This window comes from Ciconia boyciana, chromosome 1 (assembly GCF_034638445.1).
Source record: "Ciconia boyciana chromosome 1, ASM3463844v1, whole genome shotgun sequence".
Lineage (NCBI taxonomy): Eukaryota > Metazoa > Chordata > Aves > Ciconiiformes > Ciconiidae > Ciconia > Ciconia boyciana.
Window position 1 is genome coordinate 149,021,583 of NC_132934.1, and position 23,249 is coordinate 149,044,831.

The 23,249-nt window shown below is 44.2% G+C and overlaps 1 protein-coding gene across 10 annotated transcripts in view; it reads left to right on the forward strand.

Moving 5' to 3' along the window:
- MAP4K4 (mitogen-activated protein kinase kinase kinase kinase 4) overlaps positions 1 to 23,249 on the forward strand; it is a 166,403-nt gene that overhangs the window by 134,803 nt on the left and 8,351 nt on the right. For 2 of the 10 annotated variants that reach the window (XM_072849714.1, XM_072849717.1), the window contains 11 exons: positions 732 to 962; positions 1,893 to 1,999; positions 2,947 to 3,098; positions 3,780 to 3,877; positions 5,198 to 5,373; positions 5,775 to 5,895; positions 7,082 to 7,273; positions 9,676 to 9,793; positions 10,062 to 10,232; positions 14,275 to 14,418; positions 20,500 to 20,634. In XM_072849714.1, coding sequence (XP_072705815.1) covers positions 732 to 962; positions 1,893 to 1,999; positions 2,947 to 3,098; positions 3,780 to 3,877; positions 5,198 to 5,373; positions 5,775 to 5,895; positions 7,082 to 7,273; positions 9,676 to 9,793; positions 10,062 to 10,232; positions 14,275 to 14,418; positions 20,500 to 20,634 — 1,645 coding nt within the window. The remainder of the gene's footprint in view (positions 1 to 731; positions 963 to 1,892; positions 2,000 to 2,946; positions 3,099 to 3,779; positions 3,878 to 5,197; positions 5,374 to 5,774; positions 5,896 to 7,081; positions 7,274 to 9,675; positions 9,794 to 10,061; positions 10,233 to 14,274; positions 14,419 to 20,499; positions 20,635 to 23,249) is intronic. The other 8 variants (XM_072849719.1, XM_072849724.1, XM_072849715.1 and 5 more) reach the window with 7 other exon arrangements.

Sequence of the window (23,249 nt, forward strand, 5' to 3'; positions counted from 1 at the left end):
TTTAACTCTGGAGTCACTGTTGTGCCTTCTTAGTATGTGTAATTAAATATGTGTGTGTACGTGTGTGCTTAGTTTGTGTATAAATATGTATATATGTACAGTATATGGTACATATATGGTGTAAGTATAATATGCATTGTACATATGTATACTATATACAATATATATTACGGGTTTTTTATATATGTTGCAATGACTGTAAAGGAATAAAGGCTTTTGTGTTATGGTGTTTCTCCAAAAGTTTGGAACTGTATCTAGTTCCTAAATTTATTAGGTCACGTAAATGTCTGTTGGTTTGCACATTTTACAGCATTCTTTAATTTTGTACATTTCTTCAATTGGATATCTGCTTCAAATTTCACAACCCACCAGTGCTGCCATGAGACCTGACCAAAGCCTGCTGAAGACTGGGGAACGGAAGGCGACTTCTGTCTTGAGTGGCCTTTGGACTCAGGCTCATGGTGCAGATATTAGGTCCCCTTTTCTTCTGGGCACCAGTGTATGTGTATGTGGAGAGCGTATCTCACAAAAAAATGCATATGTGCTGTATTTTCAGTCTGTTACGTTCTTTGGGCGCTTGCCTTGCTTTTAAGTGCATTGATTCCACCCCACGCTTACCTAATGCCATAACCAATTTGTCTCTGCCCGCCCCACCTGCCTTTATTCTGTGTTAATTGGAAAGCCAGTTATACTGAGCGCATTGAATGTTTTATGTTTTGTTTTCTTGTAAGGTACAGTGGTCCCATCTGGCATCTCTCAAGAACAATGTTTCCCCTGTCTCGCGATCCCATTCCTTCAGTGACCCTTCTCCCAAATTTGCTCATCACCATCTTCGTTCCCAGGACCCATATCCACCTTCACGCAGTGAAGTGCTAAATCAGAGTTCTGACTCTAAGTCGGAGGTACCTGACCCCACCCAAAAGGCTTGGGCTAGATCAGACAGTGACGAGGTGCCTCCAAGGGTAAGGAGTAGAAAGACAGATGTGTGCTATTTTTTTTAATTATTGATTTATTTTTTTTTTAAGGATGTGATACCCTGGGCACTGGGAAGACCGTGCCCTTGTGCCAGCATTGGTAATAGTATTTTAGAAGGCAGATCATAATGTAGGTGTTCAGTCAATGGGTTAATGATAATCAACCTTGAGTACAATATTGAAGCTTCATATAAAATTGGCAATTATTTATAGAATGCAGCTATTTCAGAGAGACAATTTATTATGCAAAGTTAACAAATCATTACCATATTCAGGAAAGAATTTAAAATATCCCTGAGGTTATTGCTCAGAGTTAATTTTCCTCTTCATCTGTGAGGAACCCAAACTATGAATCATACACGTATTTAAAATTGAGATGGAACTGAACAAAAAGGAAACATTCAATATACTTCCTTCTCCTCTCTCCCTCCCACCCCCCCACTCCCATCCACTGGGATTTGCTTCTTCTGAGTATATTCTTGCTCCCCCACCAGTCTTTGCCTTCTGCTGATCCATTCCCGGGCATTTGTTTGGTTCCCCTGAGCTTATTCTCCTAATTCTCATGCTGTTTCAGCAAATTGCTTTGTGCCTCCCCTGCTTCAGTCAAAATGCCATATTCTTTTTAAATGTCTCAGCAGTTGGAGTGTAGCAGGGTGTGTATGTGTTCGTGTGGTAACTATTAAATACTAGTTAATGTTAAGACTAAACTTTGAGGTCTCTTCAAAATCTGAACAGCATCCCAACTAAGGCTCTTGGTTTTGTGGGTGTTTGTTTATTGCTTTTGGTCGTTGATGCTAGCTTGGACTTAGAATTAAGTGTTGTTAAAAACTTAAGAATATATTCTGTAGCAGGAGAGGTTTAATCTTCCTCTTCTCTCTCTCCTCTTCATGGGTTTAACACAACCTTTTTTCTCCCAAGGTACCTGTGAGAACAACGTCCCGATCACCAGTCCTGTCCCGCCGTGATTCTCCACTGCAGGGTAGTGGGCAGACAAATAACCAAGCAGGTCAAAGAAACTCCACGAGGTTTGTAAGCCTACATGTCCTTGCCTTTCTTGCATTGGAAGGAAAAGGCTCATGGGAAGCCAGGCGTTTCCAGAGAGCTTTTGGCATCGTCTGTGGGATGTGAAAGGAGGATGAATTTGGATCCCTTTTCAGTAGTGATTAATATTAATTTCCCTTGGTGTAGCACGTGTGCCAACAAACACTGGCAAAATTTCTTCTTCCCTCTCCTCCTTTGAGTTGCCTGCCCTGTAACTTTTGCAATAATTTCAAAATATCCTTAAGATTACTGAAAAAATGTGGCCATTCATGAACATCTTGCCTTTTGGTGCTACAGGTCATCTTGGGCGTACTGTGGGGATTACTGGCAGCAGAAGTGTTTGTAACAACATAAAGCTCAGAAACTTTCTGGCTTCTCAGCCAGAACCAGACTTTAAGAGCTGGAGAAGCGTCCGTAAGCTGTGACACAGAGCATCTGAGGTCAGGAAGGGGGAAAGGAAGGGGCTGCCTCCAGAGCTCAGCAGAGCACTGTGGACAGGCCACCCCAGAACTAGCTCACTGGCCAGGGGTGAGGGTATTTTGAGAGGGACAGGCAGTGCTGGCTTTTTGGCTTGTGATTTGGGTGGCCAGGGCAATTCTGAACCAATTTCAAACCTGCTGCATGCAGGCTGAGACAACTGTCCACTTTAGATTAGATACGTAGCCAGTATCTAGGTAGCCAGTTCCAAATAAAAAGAATAGCTTACACCCACGTAAACTTTTTTTTTTTACCATCCTAAATAAGGTGATAAGTATTTCAAAGGAAGCCACTGCTTGGGTTGTGAAGCATCACTGATGCCCTCACCTCAGTGTTAAGTGCTCTTTCAGATGAGTTATTATCAGAACACTGAGGAAGAGTGATGTTTGAGTTTAGAAATGGGAATCTGAAACTGAAGTGTGTGACAAAGACTTTCCTCCCTCCCCTGATACAGCAATATAGAGCCTCGTCTGCTGTGGGAAAGGGTGGAGAAGCTCGTACCAAGACCGGGCAGTGGCAGTTCTTCAGGTTCAAGCAACTCTGGCTCACAGCCTGGCTCCCACCCTGGCTCTCAGAGTGGGTCTGGAGAGCGGTTTCGGATGAGATGTAAGTCCTTCCCCCACCCCTTGTAACATTGTGTTTATAAATGTATTGAGTCGTGCAACAGTTGATAATGAAGGATGATAACCCTCACGGGGAAGACCTTTGAGCATGCACTATCAAAGATGAGTTAGCTTCCAGTACCTCCCTTGGCCCTATGTCCTTGCTCGGGAAAGACAGTGGGTGCAGAAGTTGTTGTGAAAGTGTTTTCAGTATTCTCTGACTCACGTTCAGTCACTGCTGCATTTTCCCATGTGCAAACAGCCCAGTTTCCATGCTCTCATAGCTCCTTTTGGTGCTTGTTGCCTGTCTCCTCAGTGGTTGCTGAAGGGGTGCAGACCGCTACAGACAGGTCTCAGCTGGGGTATGTTGGATGCTGGTGCAGGTTTTCCAGCTTGTGGCCACACTTGAGTTACCCTCTTTGATTTACAGATGTTTGACAGTTTACTTTGGCTTCAGTTATAGGTCAGCTGCACCTATACACATCACAGCTTATGATGGTTTTTTGTATAGTTCTTCAGGGACAATGTAATAGTGAACCAGTGAAACTCGTGTCTTGCTGTCAGGCACCGCCTGATAGTCTTCTCACCTCTCTTCCCCACTCCAAAGTGAACTAAGAAAACATATTTTAGCTCCCTGCTTAATCTGTTTTGTTCTGTGTTCCTTTTGGGGTCTTGGCACCCACAGCATCATCCAAATCAGAGGGTTCGCCATCACAGCGTCATGAAAGTGCACCTAAAAAGCCTGAAGAGAAAAAGGAAGTCTTTAGACCTATCAAGCCTGCTGTAAGTTGCACCCACTTTCCCCTGTCCCCCCTCTTTTAGGTAGGCCCACAAAAACTACAGTGTGAGCTTCCATTCATGATGCCACTGGGGGTGAACTTCAGCTTGAGTTGAAGTTTGTATCTGTGAGCCCAGCAGCATGTCCTGGGCTCTGCAGTTGCCTGCACACATCACAGTACATTACACATTAGAATTTGCTCTGCTTCTGGAATTGATTTCTGCTCTCTGGTCTTCTTCCTTCCTAACCTTTGCCTTTCTCTCTTTCAATCCTGTGCTTCCTTCCTGGGGCTGGACCAATGATCATGCATTTGATCTGAATGTGCCAATGCTGGGCTGAATGGTGCAGGGAGAAGTGGTAAGACCTTAAATTGTTGCTATTTTCTGTTAAAGATTTCTGATGTTTTCTTTATCTGACTGCTGTTACAGTTGATTACAGCTCTATGTTCAGTTGTATCTTGGGGATCACAGTGGGTTTTCACAGTATTTCCAACTTTCCTTAAAGCTTTTTTCTCTTGCCTTTATGATACTGCACTAGCACCCAAATCTGTCAGTTAAAGCTGCTGTCTTAAAGAAACATAGAGGTTGGTCCTTCACTTCTGATAGTATAATGTGTGAAGTATTTGCCATAAACTGTATTCAGCTAAATGAAGCGGAGCTACACAATTGAGAGCAGATTGCGCTGACTGCAAACCTGGTTTGCCCACACTCCAAGCTGCGGACAGAAAAGCAGCTTATGTCCCATGCTGTTTGACAGTCGTGTGCGACTGACCTGGTGCTAATGAATCTGACTTCTCAAGTGGACTCCTTAGCACAGATCCATGCAACTGGAGATGGATCAAAAGGTTTCAAGGAGGTCAGCTTTCTGCGACTGTGCCTTGCATGGCTCAATAAGTCTTAGGATGTTTCTGCTACCTTGCTGCCTAGATTTCTTGTGGTGGATGCTATTAACCTGCAAAGTTTAGGAAAATGGTCTGTGACAGTCAACCGCTGTGCGAGAGTGGGTCCGGGTGCTTATGTATGTCCTTCAGATGGTATAATGGGATAAACTGAAGTCATAATCAGGATATTTTGGATTCAGAATATGCAAATTTTTCTATAATATGGCAAGACCTCCTTATGTTGAGTCTTTCGGTGCTTTAATTTATCAGAAAGTGAGTTTTGGTAACTATCAGGAATGAATAAATCAAAGGTAACAATACTGCTGGGGCTATGGAAACACAGCAGTGAACAAGTGAGTAAAGTCGGGCACTAATTCAGTTGGGCTGTCTTGCAAACTCTTCTCTCTTCCTTGCAACATCAGTTTTTTCCTCCCTCTCCTGTCAGGATTTAACTGCATTGGCAAAGGAATTGCGAGCGGTAGAGGATGTGCGACCTCCACATAAAGTGACGGATTATTCATCCTCAAGTGAGGAGTCAGGGACAACAGATGAGGAAGACGATGATATGGAACAAGAAGGAGCAGATGAATCTACTTCTGGACCAGATGATGTCCGAGCAGTGTTAGTTCTTCTGTGTTTTGCTTCTGTTTTCCCTCTTAGGGGGCTGAAGGAAAAGGACGTTGCATATTTTGGCTTGTATGTTAGTTCTTTCAGCTTACAACAATCTATGAGCAAGACATGGCAGCCTTGTATGTCACGTTTTCAAACACAGAGGGTAATCTTTTCAAAAAGTAGGCTTCTATAAATTATGTCCTTTCGTTTGATTTGTTATAAAACAAGAAGCGGTGTTGAACAAACTCCTGACTATTTTTCTTACAGAGAAGCCTTTCTAGGCAGGTTATGTAAATATTGCTCTCTGGTCACAATATAAATTAATTTTGAGTGTGCCTTGGTGTGGGGCAATGAAAGCTAGGGCACAAATGCTATTATCTCACTCCAGTTATTTCTCATCCGGCCAATAGGTCAACACTGAACTTGAGCAATGGTGAAACAGAGTCAGTGAAAACCATGATCGTCCATGACGATGTGGAGAGTGAACCTGCCTTGACTCCTTCTAAGGAGGGCACCTTAATTGTCCGACAGGTATTGCTTTTCCTTCCCTGTGCAGTGCTGCACCTTTTCTGTGCTCATTAACCCACTCGCTCATTCACCCATGCTGTTTCTACATTATATTTGTTGTTCGTATTATCAAGACACAGCTGTAGTGAATTTCAGAGGAGCAAGATGTTTGATGCATGCAAAGAGGAGAGTAGCCCTTCACCCCTTGCTACTGTTTTGCATGCTTTCCAGTGACACCTATGGCAGCACCATGCAGTGTACCTCAAAGTCTGTGGCAGAGAAGGGTAGAAAAGCTGCAGGTGTGTGGAGCAAGTACCTGGAGCAAGAATTTTGTTTAGTTTTACCATAGAACCAAATGTGGCTCTCAGGAGTGGGCTGGGAGGGAGGCTGGGGGGGGGAGCATTCAGGGTGTTTTTAAAATTGTTTTGAACCTGTAGTTGAGGGCATACAGACCACCCAGATAGCATACACACACACGTACATACAAATTCTTGCAACAGTTAGCGTGGGGGAACGGAGAAGCAAAATAGGTGGCGAGGCAGAGAATGTGGACAGAGCTAGAGTGCTGTGTTGTTGCCTTTGATTCCGAAAATATTGCATTCTTGTGCCTCTGAAAGATAATGTTTCCCTGCTTTTAAATGAGCTCGTGTGTTAATGAGCGTGCTAGCTTATAGGAGTTCCCTCAGTAATCACATTTCTGAATTTCACAACTGAATGCCAATTTCTTAATTGAGCCCTCTGGTTTGAAAATTAAGATTTCATGCTTATTGTTTTAAATAGTTAGCTGAAGGCATTCACCAGACAGTCCAAGCTTGTATCTGTATAGGAATTAAGTTAGTTTTAAACAAAACAATAGGGGAAGAAATCCTCCCCACACCCCCAGAAATGTGCTTGTCCGCGTTGTGGTGGAAGACTTACCAGTGCAGTTACTCTTCTGTTAATTAGTGGAACTGTCTGTGCCAGTCAACCACATGAACTAAGCTTTTGCTTGCCAGAAGAGGTGGGAATTTACTGAATTCTAGTGGCTCTGCCCACTTTCCCTTTCCATCCAGGCATCAAGGCATGGATTATCAGCTTATTTTTTAAAATAAATAAATAAATAAATGTGAAAAGGTAGGAAGCGAGCGAGGGAGAGAAGGAGAGAGGTTGTTAGGGATGTAGACCTTTAAGCAGCACTTGAGCAAGACAAGTGTGCCTGTTTTTTCTACAGAGTACAGTTGACAAAAAGCGTGCCAGCCATCATGAGAGCAATGGCTTTGCCGGTCGCATTCACCTCTTGCCAGATCTCTTACAGCAAAGCCATTCCTCCTCCACTTCCTCCACCTCCTCCTCCCCATCCTCCAGCCAGCCGACACCCACCATGTCCCCACAGACACCCCAGGACAAGCTAACTACTAATGAGGTATGTCTTACACCACAGCTGGCTGCTTTCGTAGGGTTATAGCAGCATTGCCTAGTAGCTAGTTTGCAAAGGAACTCCAGCCAATCTCCCCTGCTTTTTTTTTCTGTCACCTTTGTTCCCACCCCCCAAATAACACATTTCAGTTCTGTGTAAGAAGCCCTTAACTCTAGAGCAGTCCCATGCCAAACTTGCCAGTTTACTATTTTTGCTTCCTCTTAGTGAGTCATTAATTGCATGGCGTTCGTTTTAAACTAAACTTGACTACTGCATTTTCAAGCCAATACTCTTTTATTTTTTAATTCTGTTTTATTCCGGGAGCAGGCTAATTGCAAGCAGTGTGCCTCTTAAAAATTAGTGGTTAATTTTGGCCTTGTCAGTAAAGGCTGGGCTAGTAACTCCGCACGTATGAGGAGCTGCTTGTGGAAACTCACCCTTTGGGAGAGGAAGCGGCAGCGGCCATGGAGGGATTTTGCTCTTAAAAGCTTGCCACATAGGCTGGATGAACAAATCAGGTGTTGCCCGGGAGGGTTGTAAAAGCCTGAGGTATTGTTGTTTTGGAATAATGAATGGGGGAAAATGTTTGGGTTTTTTTCCAAGTATGTGTGTACTCTGAAAAGCAGCTGTGTAAAGATGACTGTTCTCCACCAGTGCTGGTTGTGCCCAGGTGGAGAAGCAATGCTTCGCTACAGGGGGAGCTCCCTCTTGCTGTCCTGGGCTAATCCCAGGACGGTGCCTTCCCTTACTCACCCAGCACTGGTGGACAAGCCCGGTCCCTCACATGTGTGTAGCCCCTCGCCGCAGAGGAGATGCACACGTGTGAATGAAGGGCGTCATTCGCCCCTTACCGACCCTAGCAGTGAGCGAGGAAGCCGGTGTGGTGGCTCCACTCCCGGCTGGGTGGCCAGCCTGGCTCTCAGGGGGAGCCGCTTTCTCGATGCAAGCAGGGGGAGCAAAACTCGGTGAAAAGAAGCTGCTGCTTCTCAGGGTAGAGCTGTCCTGCCATGTAGGCATGCAAGTGGTGTGAATAGAAAGAGGGGTTGCGGTGAGCTGGCTAGGCTGATGGTGATACACGTGTTTACCACAGGATCAAAAATGCGTCTGAACCACGTAGCAGGAGGGTGGGTGGCAGGGTTTCCTCCTGGAAATTCGGTTAGCGTAATACTTAATTTTCAGCTATGCTTCATTGGTCTTTGATCTTTCTAAAAGCACACTCTTGTAGGTTATAGAGATCAGTTGATTGATCCAGAGATATGCTTGCTCATTACTTTGATCTAAGCAATAAATAAGCAGGGTTCAGTTACTCAGCTTGGGAAGTGGAGGCTATGGCAGTGGCTGGTAGCGAAAAAGCCTTTCGGTATTGAGCTGTGCAGGGGAGTGATATGCTCCTAACACCCATTGCTATTTTTTCTGCAGAGTAGAGGCTTAGAAAGGTCAGAGGTTGAAGATTAGTTGATGATAAAGAAGTGTCTCTAACTACGTTTGCATAAAGCTGAGCAAAAACCCAGTACTGCTTGGTGTAACTTACCCACATGCACGCCCTTTATATATACACTTTTTTTTTTCCACTTGTCCCATTCTGCTTCAGTATGCAATGTTGTCACTATAATACTAAACTGGCAAGGGTTTTTAAGTCGTTCCATTTCCACTTTTAACAGTTCATTGTTTCACTTGTCTTTTTCCTTTCTTTATGTTTTTTCATGTTTAGACCACATAACTCAGCAAGCACCAGTGATTTTATCCACTATTCATAGCTTCATATCACCGTTTGCTACACCTTCCACACTAATGAGCCCCTTTGTTCAATACAGGTTTAATATGTTGCTTTGTCAAATAAAGGTGGAAGAACCTGCTGCAGCTTTCTGGCAAGAGGCTCAGGTTAAACAAAATAGGGAGAACGAACAGTAGTGGACATTGAAACATAATCCATCGTAGAAGTGAATGCTTGATCCCAGATGGTTCTGATTTTGTTGCACAATCCAAGAGATCAAACTTCATAATTTATTAAACTAGCTCACTTTAGGAGATGCTTCATAAATTCAAAAGTTGTAGGTAGTGGACAGCTTGCAGATAAGATAGTATACATACATTTAAGCAGATTTTTAAAAAAGGAGACATTCCCTCACTTTGTGCCTGATGGTAGTGGCCAGTCCTAAAAATCTTCGCTAGCAGGTGAGGTGACAGGGACGACAATTTAGCTAATTACATTTCTCTGTAACATGTGCAGTGTGCATATGTATCTAGTCCAGGTGTGGTGCCTGCAGTGCGTTGTGTATCTATAAAGGAAGTATAAAAGCTTGGGGAGGCTCTGTAGCATAATTCTGTAGTGACTTAAAAATGTTGGTTGTTGTTATCCGTGCTTTTTATTGTCATTAATATTAATAAAGTTGAAATTTACATTGCAGACTCAGTCCGCTAGTAACACACTCCAGAAACACAAATCTTCCTCCTCCTTTACACCTTTTATAGACCCCAGATTACTACAGATTTCTCCATCTAGTGGGACAACTGTGACTTCTGTGGGTAAGTAAAGCAGCTGAAGACGACAATTGAAAAAGGGTTCCGTGACTTAAGTGGCTCTTCAAAGTACTTACAAATGTTACCGTCATGCTTTTTATTTGATTTGCAATGGATTACATAGTTTATTTCTTTTTCCATTTACATTTCTTACAAAGAGAAAGACTTGCTCAATATTCTCAGTTACTGATTTGGGTTGTTTGGTGTAAAGAAAATATGGCCAGAATTTAGCACTTAAGGGTTATTACATGCACTTTACTTTTCTTTTTTTCAGTAGGATTTTCTAGTGAAGCAATGAGATCAGAGGCAATAAGACAAGACCCTACACGGAAAGGATCAGTTGTCAACGTGAATCCCACGAATACACGGCCACAGAGCGATACCCCAGAGATTCGCAAATACAAGAAGAGATTCAATTCTGAGATACTGTGTGCTGCCTTATGGGGTAATGCAAACCTGTTTCTCCTTTGTCTCCTGCACTTCTGAAGTGCCGACGTGCCAATATGAACTTACAGTCTTCGAGAATGTATCTCTGAAACCTTAGCTATTTCTCTGCATTTATTCAATGCTTGTTTACATCTTTTTGTTGCAAGGGCTGATTATTATTATGCTGCTTCTGCTTTGGTATAATTTCCCACTGCTGTATATATGCTTCTGATGGCACACTTCAGACTTCGTTTAGCTGATCAGGATGTCCTTTTCTCTCTAGCCCTCGTTAGTACATCTCTTGCAGCGTTTGGGAACTTGTGGTCATCTTTGCATTGTACACCTGGTGCACATAGGGTATTCCATTTGAAAAATAATCATCATCTTGAGCCTCTTGCTAACGTATTGTTTTGGAGCTTGATTAAGATGTGTTTTGTAAGATGACTTTCCACCTCAGTCATCAGTTTATGTTGGAAGGAAGAGAGAAAAGAGAAGGGTAGGAGGGACATTTTCCAGTGTGAGACTATGGCTTGGTTTCATTAAGAGTGGTTAGTGCAGAAGGAAGCTGGGTATGGGATGTCAGCTGACCAATTGTGTCTGGCCTTCTTGTCACAAGGAGTAATTTATGTTGGTGTCAGACAATTAGTCAGCATCCTACACTGGTTGAAAGGCTTAGAACAGTGTTTGTTGCCTGCTACAATGTGGAACCACTGCTGCAACACCCAGCAAAAGCTTTTCTCTGCTGTGTCATTTCTTTCTTGGTCAGAATCTATGGGGCCACCTGAATTTTTTCATTATCTAGATGTTAATAAATGATGCTTGTGTATATTACGTGCATGTCATTTTAAAAACTATGAAGAAGAGAGTTGGCCGTTCCCCTGAGTTACACAATGATTGTATAGGTAACACTGCACTTTCCTTGTTTACATTTTCACAGCTCCTTCCAAGGCTTTAGTTCTCTTTTGGGGTTATTTCCAGCATTTCTTGTTTCTCAGAACAGCATTGTTGTCCTATCCTTCTTGCCTGCAAAACCATGTCAATTAAATAGCTCTCCCAACACCTTATCTTCCTATTTGCTGTTTTCTTTATTTCCAGAACTTACTGGTAAGAATTTTTACCCCAGTGCTATTTCTGCATGTATTCATATGAATCATTCTTTGATAAAATGAAGACTTGTGCAAATGTAAACTTTCAGGCTGTGAGAGGGCGAAGGCAGAGAGAAATTGTATGGGATCAGTAAAGATGACTCATAATTTCTCTGATCTGCCTTGTTTTGCCAGTAGCAATTTGTGTTAATGGTTTTATATTTCTTTGATCTAGGTATCTGACTGTCATGGTGATTTAAAGTATAGGCATAAAATCCTAGAGGTGTTTTACAGCTGTAACAAAGCACTTCCATGTTGAACATTTAGGGCCAAACTGATGGTGATGCAAGCTGGTACACATGCTTATTTCTTGATAAGGTTTAGCTTCCTTTACCCTTAAGCAAATTAAGCCATTTCATGACGATGTTCTTATTCAAAAAGAGGGGGGTTTGCTTTGCTTTGTTTTGCTTTGCCTTTACCAGTGGTAATGCCATAGTATCTGGCAGGCTGCTGATTGCATTAGGTCTATGATGCTGTTTCTTCTAGTTCTAAGTGGTGAAAGTCAGTGTTAATGACATGGATGCAGCAGCGTAGATTTTTACACCCAGCCTCCACAAACAGCCTGTACTCTTTCAGGAAGCATTTCCATTTGTTTGAAAAACCAGAACTGCTTAATTGTAGGATGGCAGTAGAAGAGCTCTGCTGGCTGTGAATAAAGACAGTGCCTGCATTTTAAAATACAGGCGCTGCTTGCCACCAGCATAGTACCTCCGCAGTTTCATCTGAAAAAGCATATAGCTAAGGGAAGGGGTCGGGGACGGGCGCACATGTAAACTCAAAGCAGAAGCAACTGCACCGCAAAGGCAGCAGAGGAAGAGATGAGGGTGGAGGCGGGAGCGATTGAGCCCTGATGGGCAAAGAAGGGAAGGGACTCTGAGGGAGCAGTTTGCATGTGGCTTGCTTTGAATTGTAATCCACGCTGGAAAAAATACAAAAATACGTGTTGAAGCTGAATCACTGACAGCTTTAGTCAATGGGTCCCGGAGCTGCAGGAAGGAAACCGACTGCTGGGCTCTTCCTTGGCTGGTTTGGTGCTGCTGCAGCCAGTGCCGAGCCCTGACTCAGTGCGTGCCTCGCTCTCCCTACCTCCTTCCACCGCTTCCCAGTTTGAGGATGTTTCCCAGTATGGGAGACGGTTGATGTGAAATGCCCCCAGCGTCCGTGGGACAGGAGCCAGCAGGTGCAGACCCATGTGGGGGATGCAGAGGCAGGAGGAGGGTAGGAAGGGGATGGAGGAGGCGTCAGCAGCTGAAGGAGAGCCCAGGAGGGCCCTCTCCCAAGATGGGTTCTGTGCCTGCCAGTGTCCATGTACTTTCCTGCCTGGAGGAGGCAGAGTAGTAGCAGAGCAGCAAGTCTGAGCAAAGGGAGAGGAGATGGTTTGTGGGGACCGCTGGGACCTCTGAAGTTTCCTTACTGAAAGGGCAAGAGAGAGGAAAATGGAGATGCGTGATGGTTTCTGACCTCTCCATGGGCTACATCTGTTTTTCTCATCCAGCCAGAGGCCTTTCAGAGTGCGCCAGCACCAGCAGCTCAGGCTCCTTCCCCATCACTACCTCCTGGCTGCAGCTCTGCTCTCCGCTAACACCCTGTCCCCTTTGGGAGACACCTCGTGCCCTCTGGGTCAGGGTGAACATGCTCTCCTTTTTGCAAACCCCTCCCATGCCTGGTAGCCAGGGTCTTGTTTAGGTAGCATTCCTCGTCCTTGTGAGCAATGCCCTTTTTCAATACTGTGAGAAGGCATGTCACTGCTATAGATGCAGACTGCGCCAAGATACAGACTCCTGTGTATTGGGCCCACATGCTGCATTAGCAAAGGTTCGTTACGGGATCAGCCTGGATGATACATCCACTGGCACCAGTGTAGTTATATCTCTGGGGATTAATTGTCTTGACTAGGGATTAAGGCCGTTAAGCAATATAACTATGATCACCTTGTGTGAGTTTTGCTTTTCGTATTTCATTACTTTATTATGCTTAAGGATGACAAGTTTTACATTGGGATTGCAACATAGAAGTCTAAGAAAGCAAGTCATGCATCTGGTTTGATTTCCATTTCATGTACTGTATCTGATCTGTCTCTGCATAATTTGTGGGGTCCTAGACTGAAACACTATTGCAAATAAATAGTCATGAAATTTAAGAGTGATAATATATTAATAGGTTTTAAAAACCTAGTCTTTTATATATATTTTTATATATATATATATATATATATATATATATGTATTTACTACTAAAAAAATGTAATTGATTATAAATACAAAGGTTTTGTGGACTCTTGGAAAGTGTTCCAGTGGATGGTTGGACCTTTGTAGAAAGAAACTGGCCTACTGACTTTTCTCATCTGTATTTGCTTGATCTTTAGGAGAAATCTGTGGAAACACAAGATTACTGTAATTCCCCTAGTTTTAAGATTCAGATGGAAAGGATTGTTGGGAAGCTGAGGACCAACCCTGTGCCTATCCTTTTACAGGAGGGCTGCACCACAGTCTGCTTCTCCCAGTGGGGACCAAGCCCCTACCACTGCTTTTTTGCAATGTCCTTGTCAAGAGCATCCTGTTACCAACCCCGCTACCAACAGCTAATACATCTTCGGAATACATAAGCTTGGGTACCACTTTGTGCCTCACCCCTCCTCCAACATTAGCATGCCTTTTTGTTTGGGAACCGGTGCTCTAGAAAGCTCTCCATGGTCTCTCACTCTCTTTAGCACTGCAATTTGGCGTCAGTAGTCACTGTGGGTAGGTAATGTAGGCAGCCTCTACATCGTGAAATCTTTTAGGCTGCAGGCAGCTGAGACCCAGCCAGCAGTGGGTAGACCTGCTTGAAACAAGACAGTTGCTATATCAAGCATCAATTCATCAGAATATGTGGAAAATCTGCCTGCTAACTTGGACCTGTTTTTGTTTCTTCTAGGAGTGAACTTGTTAGTGGGCACTGAAAGTGGTCTGATGCTGCTAGACAGAAGTGGTCAGGGGAAGGTTTATCCGCTCATCAATCGAAGACGATTCCAGCAAATGGATGTCCTTGAAGGGCTGAATGTCTTGGTGACAATTTCTGGTAAAGTTAACTTTTCAGCATGATTTTTTCCCCCTTCTGGCATGGCATGGCAGAACGCTTTTCTTGGCAGCCTGTGTGTTGAGGGGGAAGTCCTGACTTGACTGAAGTCAGTGGGTTTTCCATCATTTCACCTCTCTGAGTCTACAGTTCGTTTCTGCAAGTGAATCACTTTCCACATAACACCCAGTGCCTGCTTGCCCCCTGTCCTTCCTCCTATGGGGTGGCCTTTAAAAATGCTGCATGAGTTTGGGGGAAACGTCTGGCTTTGTTTGTTTGTTTGGTGTTTGGGAGCTCTAAGTTAATGTTTTGTGAAGTTTGGAAAAATGGCATTCTTTCCCTCTGTCATGATTACTTTCAACCTGGCCTCTTTCTAACCAAAACATGATTTGCTACTTGGGTTTAAAGATGTCTTGTGTGTTAAAATCTGTAGAATGGGAAATGCTCTTGCGAAGTAGGGAAATAAGAGTGATGTGCAGTGAGTGTGTGTGTGTGTGTGTTTGAGAGAGAGGGGAGTACAATATGTACGTGATGTGGAAATTACCAGTGTGGGAAGGCAGATCGGTGCAACTTTTGGTCTTGTCTCTCACTGGATGCAACTGCAGATGGCGAAGCAATGGGAGATGAAGGGTGGTGGTGATTGTTCTGTTTGTTTTGTGTGCGCCGATGAAAAACGTGTTTTATGAAGCTTGAGGTTCCAGACTGCTTGGCTCCAGAGAGTTATTGCATAAGGTTATCCTGCTGTTACGCAACCTGGTGTGGTGCGCTGTTAATCTTTCTTCACAGGTGTCATTCAGCCATTTACCTTTCCTTTTGTTTTAGTTTGTGAAATCAGCCTTTGCTACGCTGTGCACGTCTGACAGGGAGAGGATGTTAAATGAGGTTTTGCACAGTGGCCCCTGTGTCATTATTCGGAGTCACCCACAATTTTGCTGAGGCTCCAGAGCCCCTCTGACTCCACTGGAGGAGCTCTCTGGCTCTCCCAACACTTGTGCAGAAGGACACACACCTAGACAATTTAATGCAATTTAATGCATTAGCGGTGTTATACTACTAGAAGTCCAAAGAACCGTGCCCATGCTGGTGTCGTCAACATGGGACTTCGTTTCTGTCTAGAACAGCCGTATTTTATTGGCTTGTTGCTTGCTGCGGTCTCAGCTATAGCTATGCTGTGAAATCTTTAAAAAGAAAAGATGACTCAAGGAGGGTTTTAAAAAAACACAACCTGCTGTGTGTCCTTTTCATGTCTGATGCTGTACGTTAAAATGTAAGCTGTTTGAAAAGCACCATTTGATAGAGTTTGTTCTATGGTAGACCTTATAAACAAAAATATTGTTTAATCAAACGTGTAAAATCTGTTGGTTTGAAGCATATCCTATACAGATGACAAATGTCTGTGATTCAATCTTGTGTGTAATTGTTTTAGGTTTATTTACGTTTACATCAGTCACGATCGGAGTACCCTGACACATCCGTTTTCTTTGTTTCCTTCAAAACTATTGCTTCCTCTGTGGAGACACGCTACATTAACCCTTAAGAAATCGGCTGATCTTTGGCTGGTTTATGTCTTCGTCTCTGTCCCATCTCCTGCATTTTATGGGAGGTTACCAGAGTATGAGGCAGGAAAGAGGCATCCCTGCCCACCGAGAGGCAGGGCGGGGGGAGCACACTTGGTGAAACCGTGATGCTTTTATGCTCAGGTCCCCCTTACCTTCCTGTTCTGGCTTCTGCACTGCAGTGCTCAATTCAAGCTACCCTCATGCTAGACTTCTCTTAGTGTATTTTTATTTATAGTGAGTTGCTCCACCTCTCCAGGCAAACTGGGAACACTGACATGGGGATGTGTTTCTGCAAAACACATGGGGTGCGTTTTGGCAGGTTGGCATGGGGTGTGTTTTGGCAGCTTGGTTACAGAGCTGCCTCTGAGCTTTGTCCCAGGGCTGCTACTGCTCTGCTGGGAGCATTGTTCAGCTCCCTATGGCACTCTTGGCCGTGTGTTCCCTCGGCTTTTTCGGGAAGTGATGTGCTGACAGTGGTGAGGTTTGAAAAGTGTCACCACATTGCGCGAAGAAGTTGCAGCGCGTTAGGATTTCAAGGGGATTGTCACCTAAAATTGCTTTTAATATACGCTCTTTAGAGTCTGGAAACCTGAAATCAATTCTTCTTCCAATGTAGATCTCAAATATAAAACTTACTGACAATAAAGCTTTTGATACTGAGATACTACAGCTGGCACAAGAAAGCTTTGCAGGTCAAAGCAGAGTGGTTAACTGGTTCTTCAGTTCATACTGTTCATACGGCTGCTCAGGTAATACAGTGCTGAGAATCATAAAAACGCTGGAAGAGAGAGCGAGGACGTGCATACAGAACATGCTCTGCTTGTGGCTCCCTGAGGGTTTTGCCAGCCCAGCTGCCTGATGGTGGCACTTGGGAAGGTTAGGAAGGGATGACAGAGTAGAAGAACTGGTTGGAATCTGCCCGCTTAATAATTAAAAACCACAGTGACAATAAAACCAAAAACTCAATATAGGAAAATGGACTTTGCATTTGAAACGACGTCTGTGGGAGAACCAGAGCTGGGAGCTCTTATAGAAGTTGCTGGCTGATCAGTTCATTTGATGGCTGGAGCAGAGTTTTCTTTCTTATTTCATGGCTGTAACAATTAGACCAAAAAAAAGGACCAGATTTTTGAAAGCGTTTTAAACTGACTGGTAGAGATTTACAAGCAGAAGGATCTAATCCCCCCACTCCCAATATGAACGTTAAGAGCAGCATAACTTGATTAAATACATGCACAGCCATGTTTATATAACTAACCGGTCCTGCTCTTTTCATGTCAGGCTGCTGAAAGGCAGAGGAATTTCCTGTCTTGTGACTTTCCTTGTGGTCTAGACACTAAAACACAATGGGAACACACTTGAGAGATTTCTCTGTTGTTTTGAAAAATGTTTCTGGCTGGAGAGAACTACCCTGGTGCACATCGTGTGAACCAGAACAAAAAAAAAATGAGCCACGTGCTGGGAAATTCCCATGTGTACTGTTTGTTCTGAGTCTTCAAGTTTGACTAAGCTACTGGGGAAGCTGAAGCCACGGAAATATCTGAGAGAGAATTTGTCTCCTGGTGCACAGGGACTTTTGATGACTTTAAAAACATTCAGTGCATTGTACTGGCCTTCAGCTCTCCTGTGCCCTCTGAGCTCTTCCTCGCCCAGAACTGCAGTGCCTTCTGGCCTGGACTGTGTTCCCTATTTCAGTGTTTCTAAAAGAGCCCTTGTGGCTGTTGTTTGCAGTATTTTCAAGGGAGGACCTTTCCCTGGTCACATGTGGGACTTCTGGGAATATTGTTTCCTGCTCTGGTCCCTTTTCCAAATCTTACAGAGCTATGGCAGTGGTGGGGCTTTATCCCTTTATGAAACTTGGCTTAATAAATACGAAGTCAGGCAATAAATCAGGGTGCTCACTTACTGCCAAATCTGCTGTCACATTTGTAGTAGGGATAAACAAAGGATAGTGCACTGTTACTTCACGTTTCATTTGGTGCTGTCAGAGCAGAGGGGCTTTTAAAATTAAATAGCAGGTCCAGTGTTTGAAAATGGCTCTCCAATTCCACTTTAAATTTAAGCTCAGCAAACAGATTTTTCACTTTGAAACTGCCTCCTCTTTTCCTCCTGCCCTTCCCCATCCAAGTAATCATAAAAACATCTCCTAGGCTGTGTGTCTTCATAACAGAAAGACTTGTGGCGCTGGAGTCCATGGAGCAGCCTGTTTGCAAGCTGTGCTTCCCCATGTGCTGCCCCAGCCCTTGCAGCTGCTTCTCCCGAGGAGCCTGGCGCTGTCGGGGGATCCCCTGCCATCAGGGTAGGGGCTCTGCGCCAGCTCCAGGACCCCAGTGTGGTAGGACCACCCAGTAGGATGGTCTCAATGCTCAGGCTTCACGTCATGCCGTAACGGGTATCCCCTGATGCTGTACGCCCATCTCCGTCTCCAAAATGAGCAGCCATCCGTGAACTGATCCATCAGTAGGCATCATGTGAAAACTTAAAAGACAAATTAAAGACATTAGCGAAACCCTATAGCTGGATCTGGCTGACAGGCTGCCAGGTGGACCATCTGGACAGGTCGTGGCTTTCTGCGGCATAGACCAGTACTGTGTCACTTGGCCAGCCCAGCACTGACTGCAGTACAGGTCAGCTGTCTCCTCTCGGCTCCAACGGCCATGAAACACTGTCCTCATGGCTTCTTTATCGTGGCTGGTGAAGCACTAGCATGGAGCTACTCCACTGACAAGTTGGGTCCCTGAGAGCCTCTCCCATTTCCTTTCCTTGTGCAGAGACCTCATGGAGCCTTATTAAATGGCTCCAAGTCAAAGCAGAGACCATCTCTCTTCTTTGCCTCCAGTGTCATCTGTGGGATTGTAATGGCTTCAGGCAGCAAAGCAGCAGGAGGGAGGAAGGAGGATGCAAGCTTTGAGTATGTGCATTAGGGCCACCTTCTCACTAGTTCAGAAAATGCTTTGTAGGCCATTAGTTGTTAAAGAATCCCTGATAAAGTTTATCATGAACCTTGCTCTGCATTCAAGGCAGCCTTCTCGTACTGAGAGTTAGAGTCTGAGCTGTATTTTGATGACCATGGCAGACGCACTGTCAGTTGAAGATAGGGCAGCCTGGGCAAGTAGCTTCTCTCACCTGTAGAGAAGAAACACCTCTTGCAGTTTCCGTGCGCAGCCTGATAAGTATTACAACCCTTGCAGCACAAGGGAAGGGCTGCTGACAAAGCTGTCGTCAGCTTTTAGCAAGTTTGCATGGGCTGTGTGAAATTCTCTCACTGCAATTTCAGATTTTGTACATTTTTCCTTACAACAAAACTGATGTAAAGTGGTTCAGTAATGAAATTGTTAGTGCTATTGTTTGGTGTGCTTTTCCACCAGGGGAATCATGAACAATCTTAATAAAACTTGACCAGTTTGTGTCTCCGAGGATGATATAAGGGATGGATAACTGGGAAGAATTTGTAAAATACATTTCATCACCATATTCTTCTTCAATTTTGCTTCCTCCTTTCAAACTGGTTGTCATGGTTTAACACCAGTCGGCAACTAAGCACCACACAGCCGCTCACTCACCCTCCCCCCCCGTGGGATGGAGAAGAGAATTGGAAAAAAAAGGAAAACCCATGGGTTGAGATAAAGACAGTTTAATAGAACAGCAGAGGAAGATATAATAATAATAACAATAGAAGAATGTACAAAACAAGTGACAGACAATGCAACTGCTCACCACCCACCGACCGATGCCCAGCCCATCCCCGAGCAGCAGTCGCTGCCCCCCAGCCAACTCCCCCCAGTTTCTATACAGAGCATGACGCCATATGGTATGGAATAGCCCTTTGGGCAGTGTGGGTCAGCTGTCCTGGCTGTGCCCCCTCCCAGCTTCTTGTGCACCTGGCAGAGCATGGGAACCTGAAAAGTCTTGACTAGTGTAAGCACTACTTAGCAACAACTAAAACATCAGTGTGTTATCAACGTTATTCTCAAACTAAATCCAAAACACAGCACTATACCAGCTACTAGGAAGAAAATTAACTCTATCCTAGCCAAAACCAGGACACCAGTCCTACTCTCTTGTGATAGCTGTATAGATAATTTTGGGCCTCAAATTCCATCCTACTGCTCTCCTACAGTTTTGTGCGAAAAAGAGCCGTTCTGACTCAGCTGTATTTTTTTTTTTTACCTTGGTGCATGACTGTCTAGTGCTTTTGTTGTAGGACCATAACCTTTTTCTAATAAAAGTTGTTTGCATCCTAAGAACCAGACAACCAAAGAGCTGTTCCCTTAAGTTTGTCATTTTATGTTCATGTGGTATTACTGTGTGTCTGTCATTGATTATCAGGAAAGCATGTGTTTGGGTGGAGTCTGGATTAAAGCTGTTGTGGATGTAAAAACTGAGGGAGATCTGTGTGCTTGCAGCAGTTTCTCCTTCATTGTCATTTTGGTTTGCTTGGTGGGGCTTTCTGTTTGCTTGGGCAGTGGTTATTTGCACTTATCTTCCTATGGAGATAAACCAATCTTTTTCATTTTGTGGCCAGGTAAGAAGAACAAGTTGCGAGTCTACTATTTGTCCTGGTTAAGAAATAAAATCCTTCACAACGACCCTGAAGTAGAAAAGAAACAGGGCTGGACAACGGTGGGCGACTTGGAAGGCTGTGTGCACTATAAAGTTGGTGAGTAGCGAATGCAGTAATCAAATTGTCGGGGTAAAAGCCGGCTGAGAAAGGGAACTGCAGTGCATGTAGCTGCTGGGCTTAAGATTTGTTTTGATTTCTAGCTGTCTTCCGTGTCCCTCAGGGCAAACTTCTCTGGCAAAGCGCCAGAATAGGTGGCAAGTTACTGGGTTAAACTGAATATGGGAGAGTTTTTGCGCCGAGATGCTGGGCTGTGAACTGGAGCAAGCGCAAATCCCCATCTGTCTCCTTCCCATGGTGGATGCAGCTTCCAGGAGAGTGCTAATATGGACAATGAGGGCTGGTAATGTTTTGGCACCTCTGTTAGACCCTTTAGGTAACAGAGGGACTCTTGTCAACCAGCAGCTGTTTTCTTCACTAACAGGTTCCCCTGATTTACTGCGATGAAATCACATGCTGGAATGGAATGAAAAAAGTCTCCTCTTTAATGTAGATTTTAAAAACTGGTGGAAAAAAAGAAAAGGAGAAGAAAAGAGAGTGGGAGGAGGAAGCAGGCCTAGCTAGTGCACGAGCTTTCGGGAGGCATCTGGGAACAGAAGCATATGTTTAACTTCAAGATGATTCATTGATTCCCTTTAGCTCATGAGATTTCCTAATGCTGTCTCAGATCGACTGCACTACAGTTATGGGATGAAGTGTGTTTTCACTAGGCAGGTGCCTTTGAGTGGTTTTAAGTCATTTAAATGGATTTGGCATAGAAACTTTCAGCAAAACTAGTGAAAGATGTAGCATTCAGAGTCAGCAGAATATGCAGTGAGCCTGCTGCCCTGCAGGTGGGGATATGAACCAAGAGCTCTTTCTCCTGCTTCAGTCTCATGATGCATCTCAATGGGCCCTGGATGTTGCCTTTTGATTTGGTTTTCTCCTAAGAGCCGGCTCAGTTCCTTTCCAGCTGTGTCAGTCAGTGCGGAGCAGCAGCAGTCGGACTGAGCTCAGCCTCCTCCTGTCGTGCTCTTGGAAAAACCTGCTAGTGGGGTGTAATCAGTAACGAGGGCAGTAAGTGACTGCTGAACCAGGAGCGACCCCAAAACCAATTAATAATGCATTTCTCTGGTATCAGACCCCAGGGTGTCAGCAGCATAATGAAGTGGCCTGTTAACAATACATTAACAGCTATTGAAAGGAGGCTTTCCAGCAGGGAAGCGTGTGAAACAAAGAGCATTCTTTTCCAGATGAAGAGGGGTTTGTTACCCTGGGCTGCAGCCTGGCACTGAACTTCCCTCTGAACCATAGATGACTTCTTCAGGTAGTGAGAGGCCTCTTTGACAGCTGCGCTTCAGTTCCCAAGAAGGATGAGCTCTGCCAATAGTTGGGCTGGCGGTCTGGAGGCTGCCACCGAGGCAGCTGGCACTGATCGCTTCCTTGTCTCTTTGATGCAACAGGGGTCTCGGACGTCAGGGTGAAGTGATATTTATGGATCTCGGTTGCTTCAGGCAATTTTTGGCTCCTCTAAATGATAAATTGCTCTTTTGAAACTTAAGATTTGGGTGAATTCCCAGATAGCACCCAGAGCAAAGAATGAGGATTATCAAAGGTCCCCTTTCACAGATAAGGTGGTTTTGTTTGACACCCTCCTCTTCCCCAAGAAAAAATTCCAGGAAGTCTTGTAAGCTAGACAAGACTGAACAAAAGCTCTGTTTTTCAGTTGGTACAGCTGTGGAGGTTGAGAGACTTTTTTTGTCTGTTGAGAAAGTGGTCAAGTCCTTTAACACTTATGGTTCAGTAGTCTTGCTTCCCTGTAGAGTAAAAAGGGAGCAAGTAGTAGCTTTGTCTCCCTGTTACCTACCAAGAGACAACAACTGCAGGCTTGTACAGTAGTAGGATATCTAAAAGGCATTAAAATAGTATTTATTAAAGAAGTGTCCTTCTCACAAGTCTAAGGTTTTCACTCCTGCCATGTTTCAAAATCAGTTTTGGTTGGGAGATATAATGGCATAAGGTGAAGGTCCACAGAATGTCACCTTCTCGATGTCATCCAAATAATGCTAAATTTTTTTCTTCTCCCCTAGAAAGAGTGCTGGAAAGAGGTTAATGAACCTCAACATTTAGAAGTGCCCATGATCTGTTCCTTCCCAAATCCAGATGGCAGCTGGAAGTGCAGATCCAGCAACACCTCTTGAATGGCCATTTCTAGACTTTATCAGTCCCCTCCTGAAAACAGAAGTAGTGAACAGAGCTTTTTTTGATGGTTAATTTAGCCAGCTGTTTGAATGTGGGAACAGAGATGTATTCCAGAATTTGTGGGTCAGCTATGTTGTGACACTTTATTTCTGATAAATTCTGTGGATCCTCCCCACCCCGAGTTATCTCAGGCTTTAGGGACAAAGTGCTCCGCTATCAAACTTGCCTTTTGCTTTTGAAATGGACTAGTTTCCTAATTTTTCATTTCAGTTCCCCTTTTCCCTCCTTTGCCCTGGCGAATTTTGCTGTCAGCTCAAAATACCACTATCAGTGCTGTGACTGGAACTGCCAATACACTGCTACAGTCATGGGCTTCTTTTATTGGAAATGTCCCTGTCTGAAAACCAATTTTCTTATCTTGATGAGTAAGCACTGTCTAATGTGGAAAAAAATAAGTGTAAATTAGTGTGTAC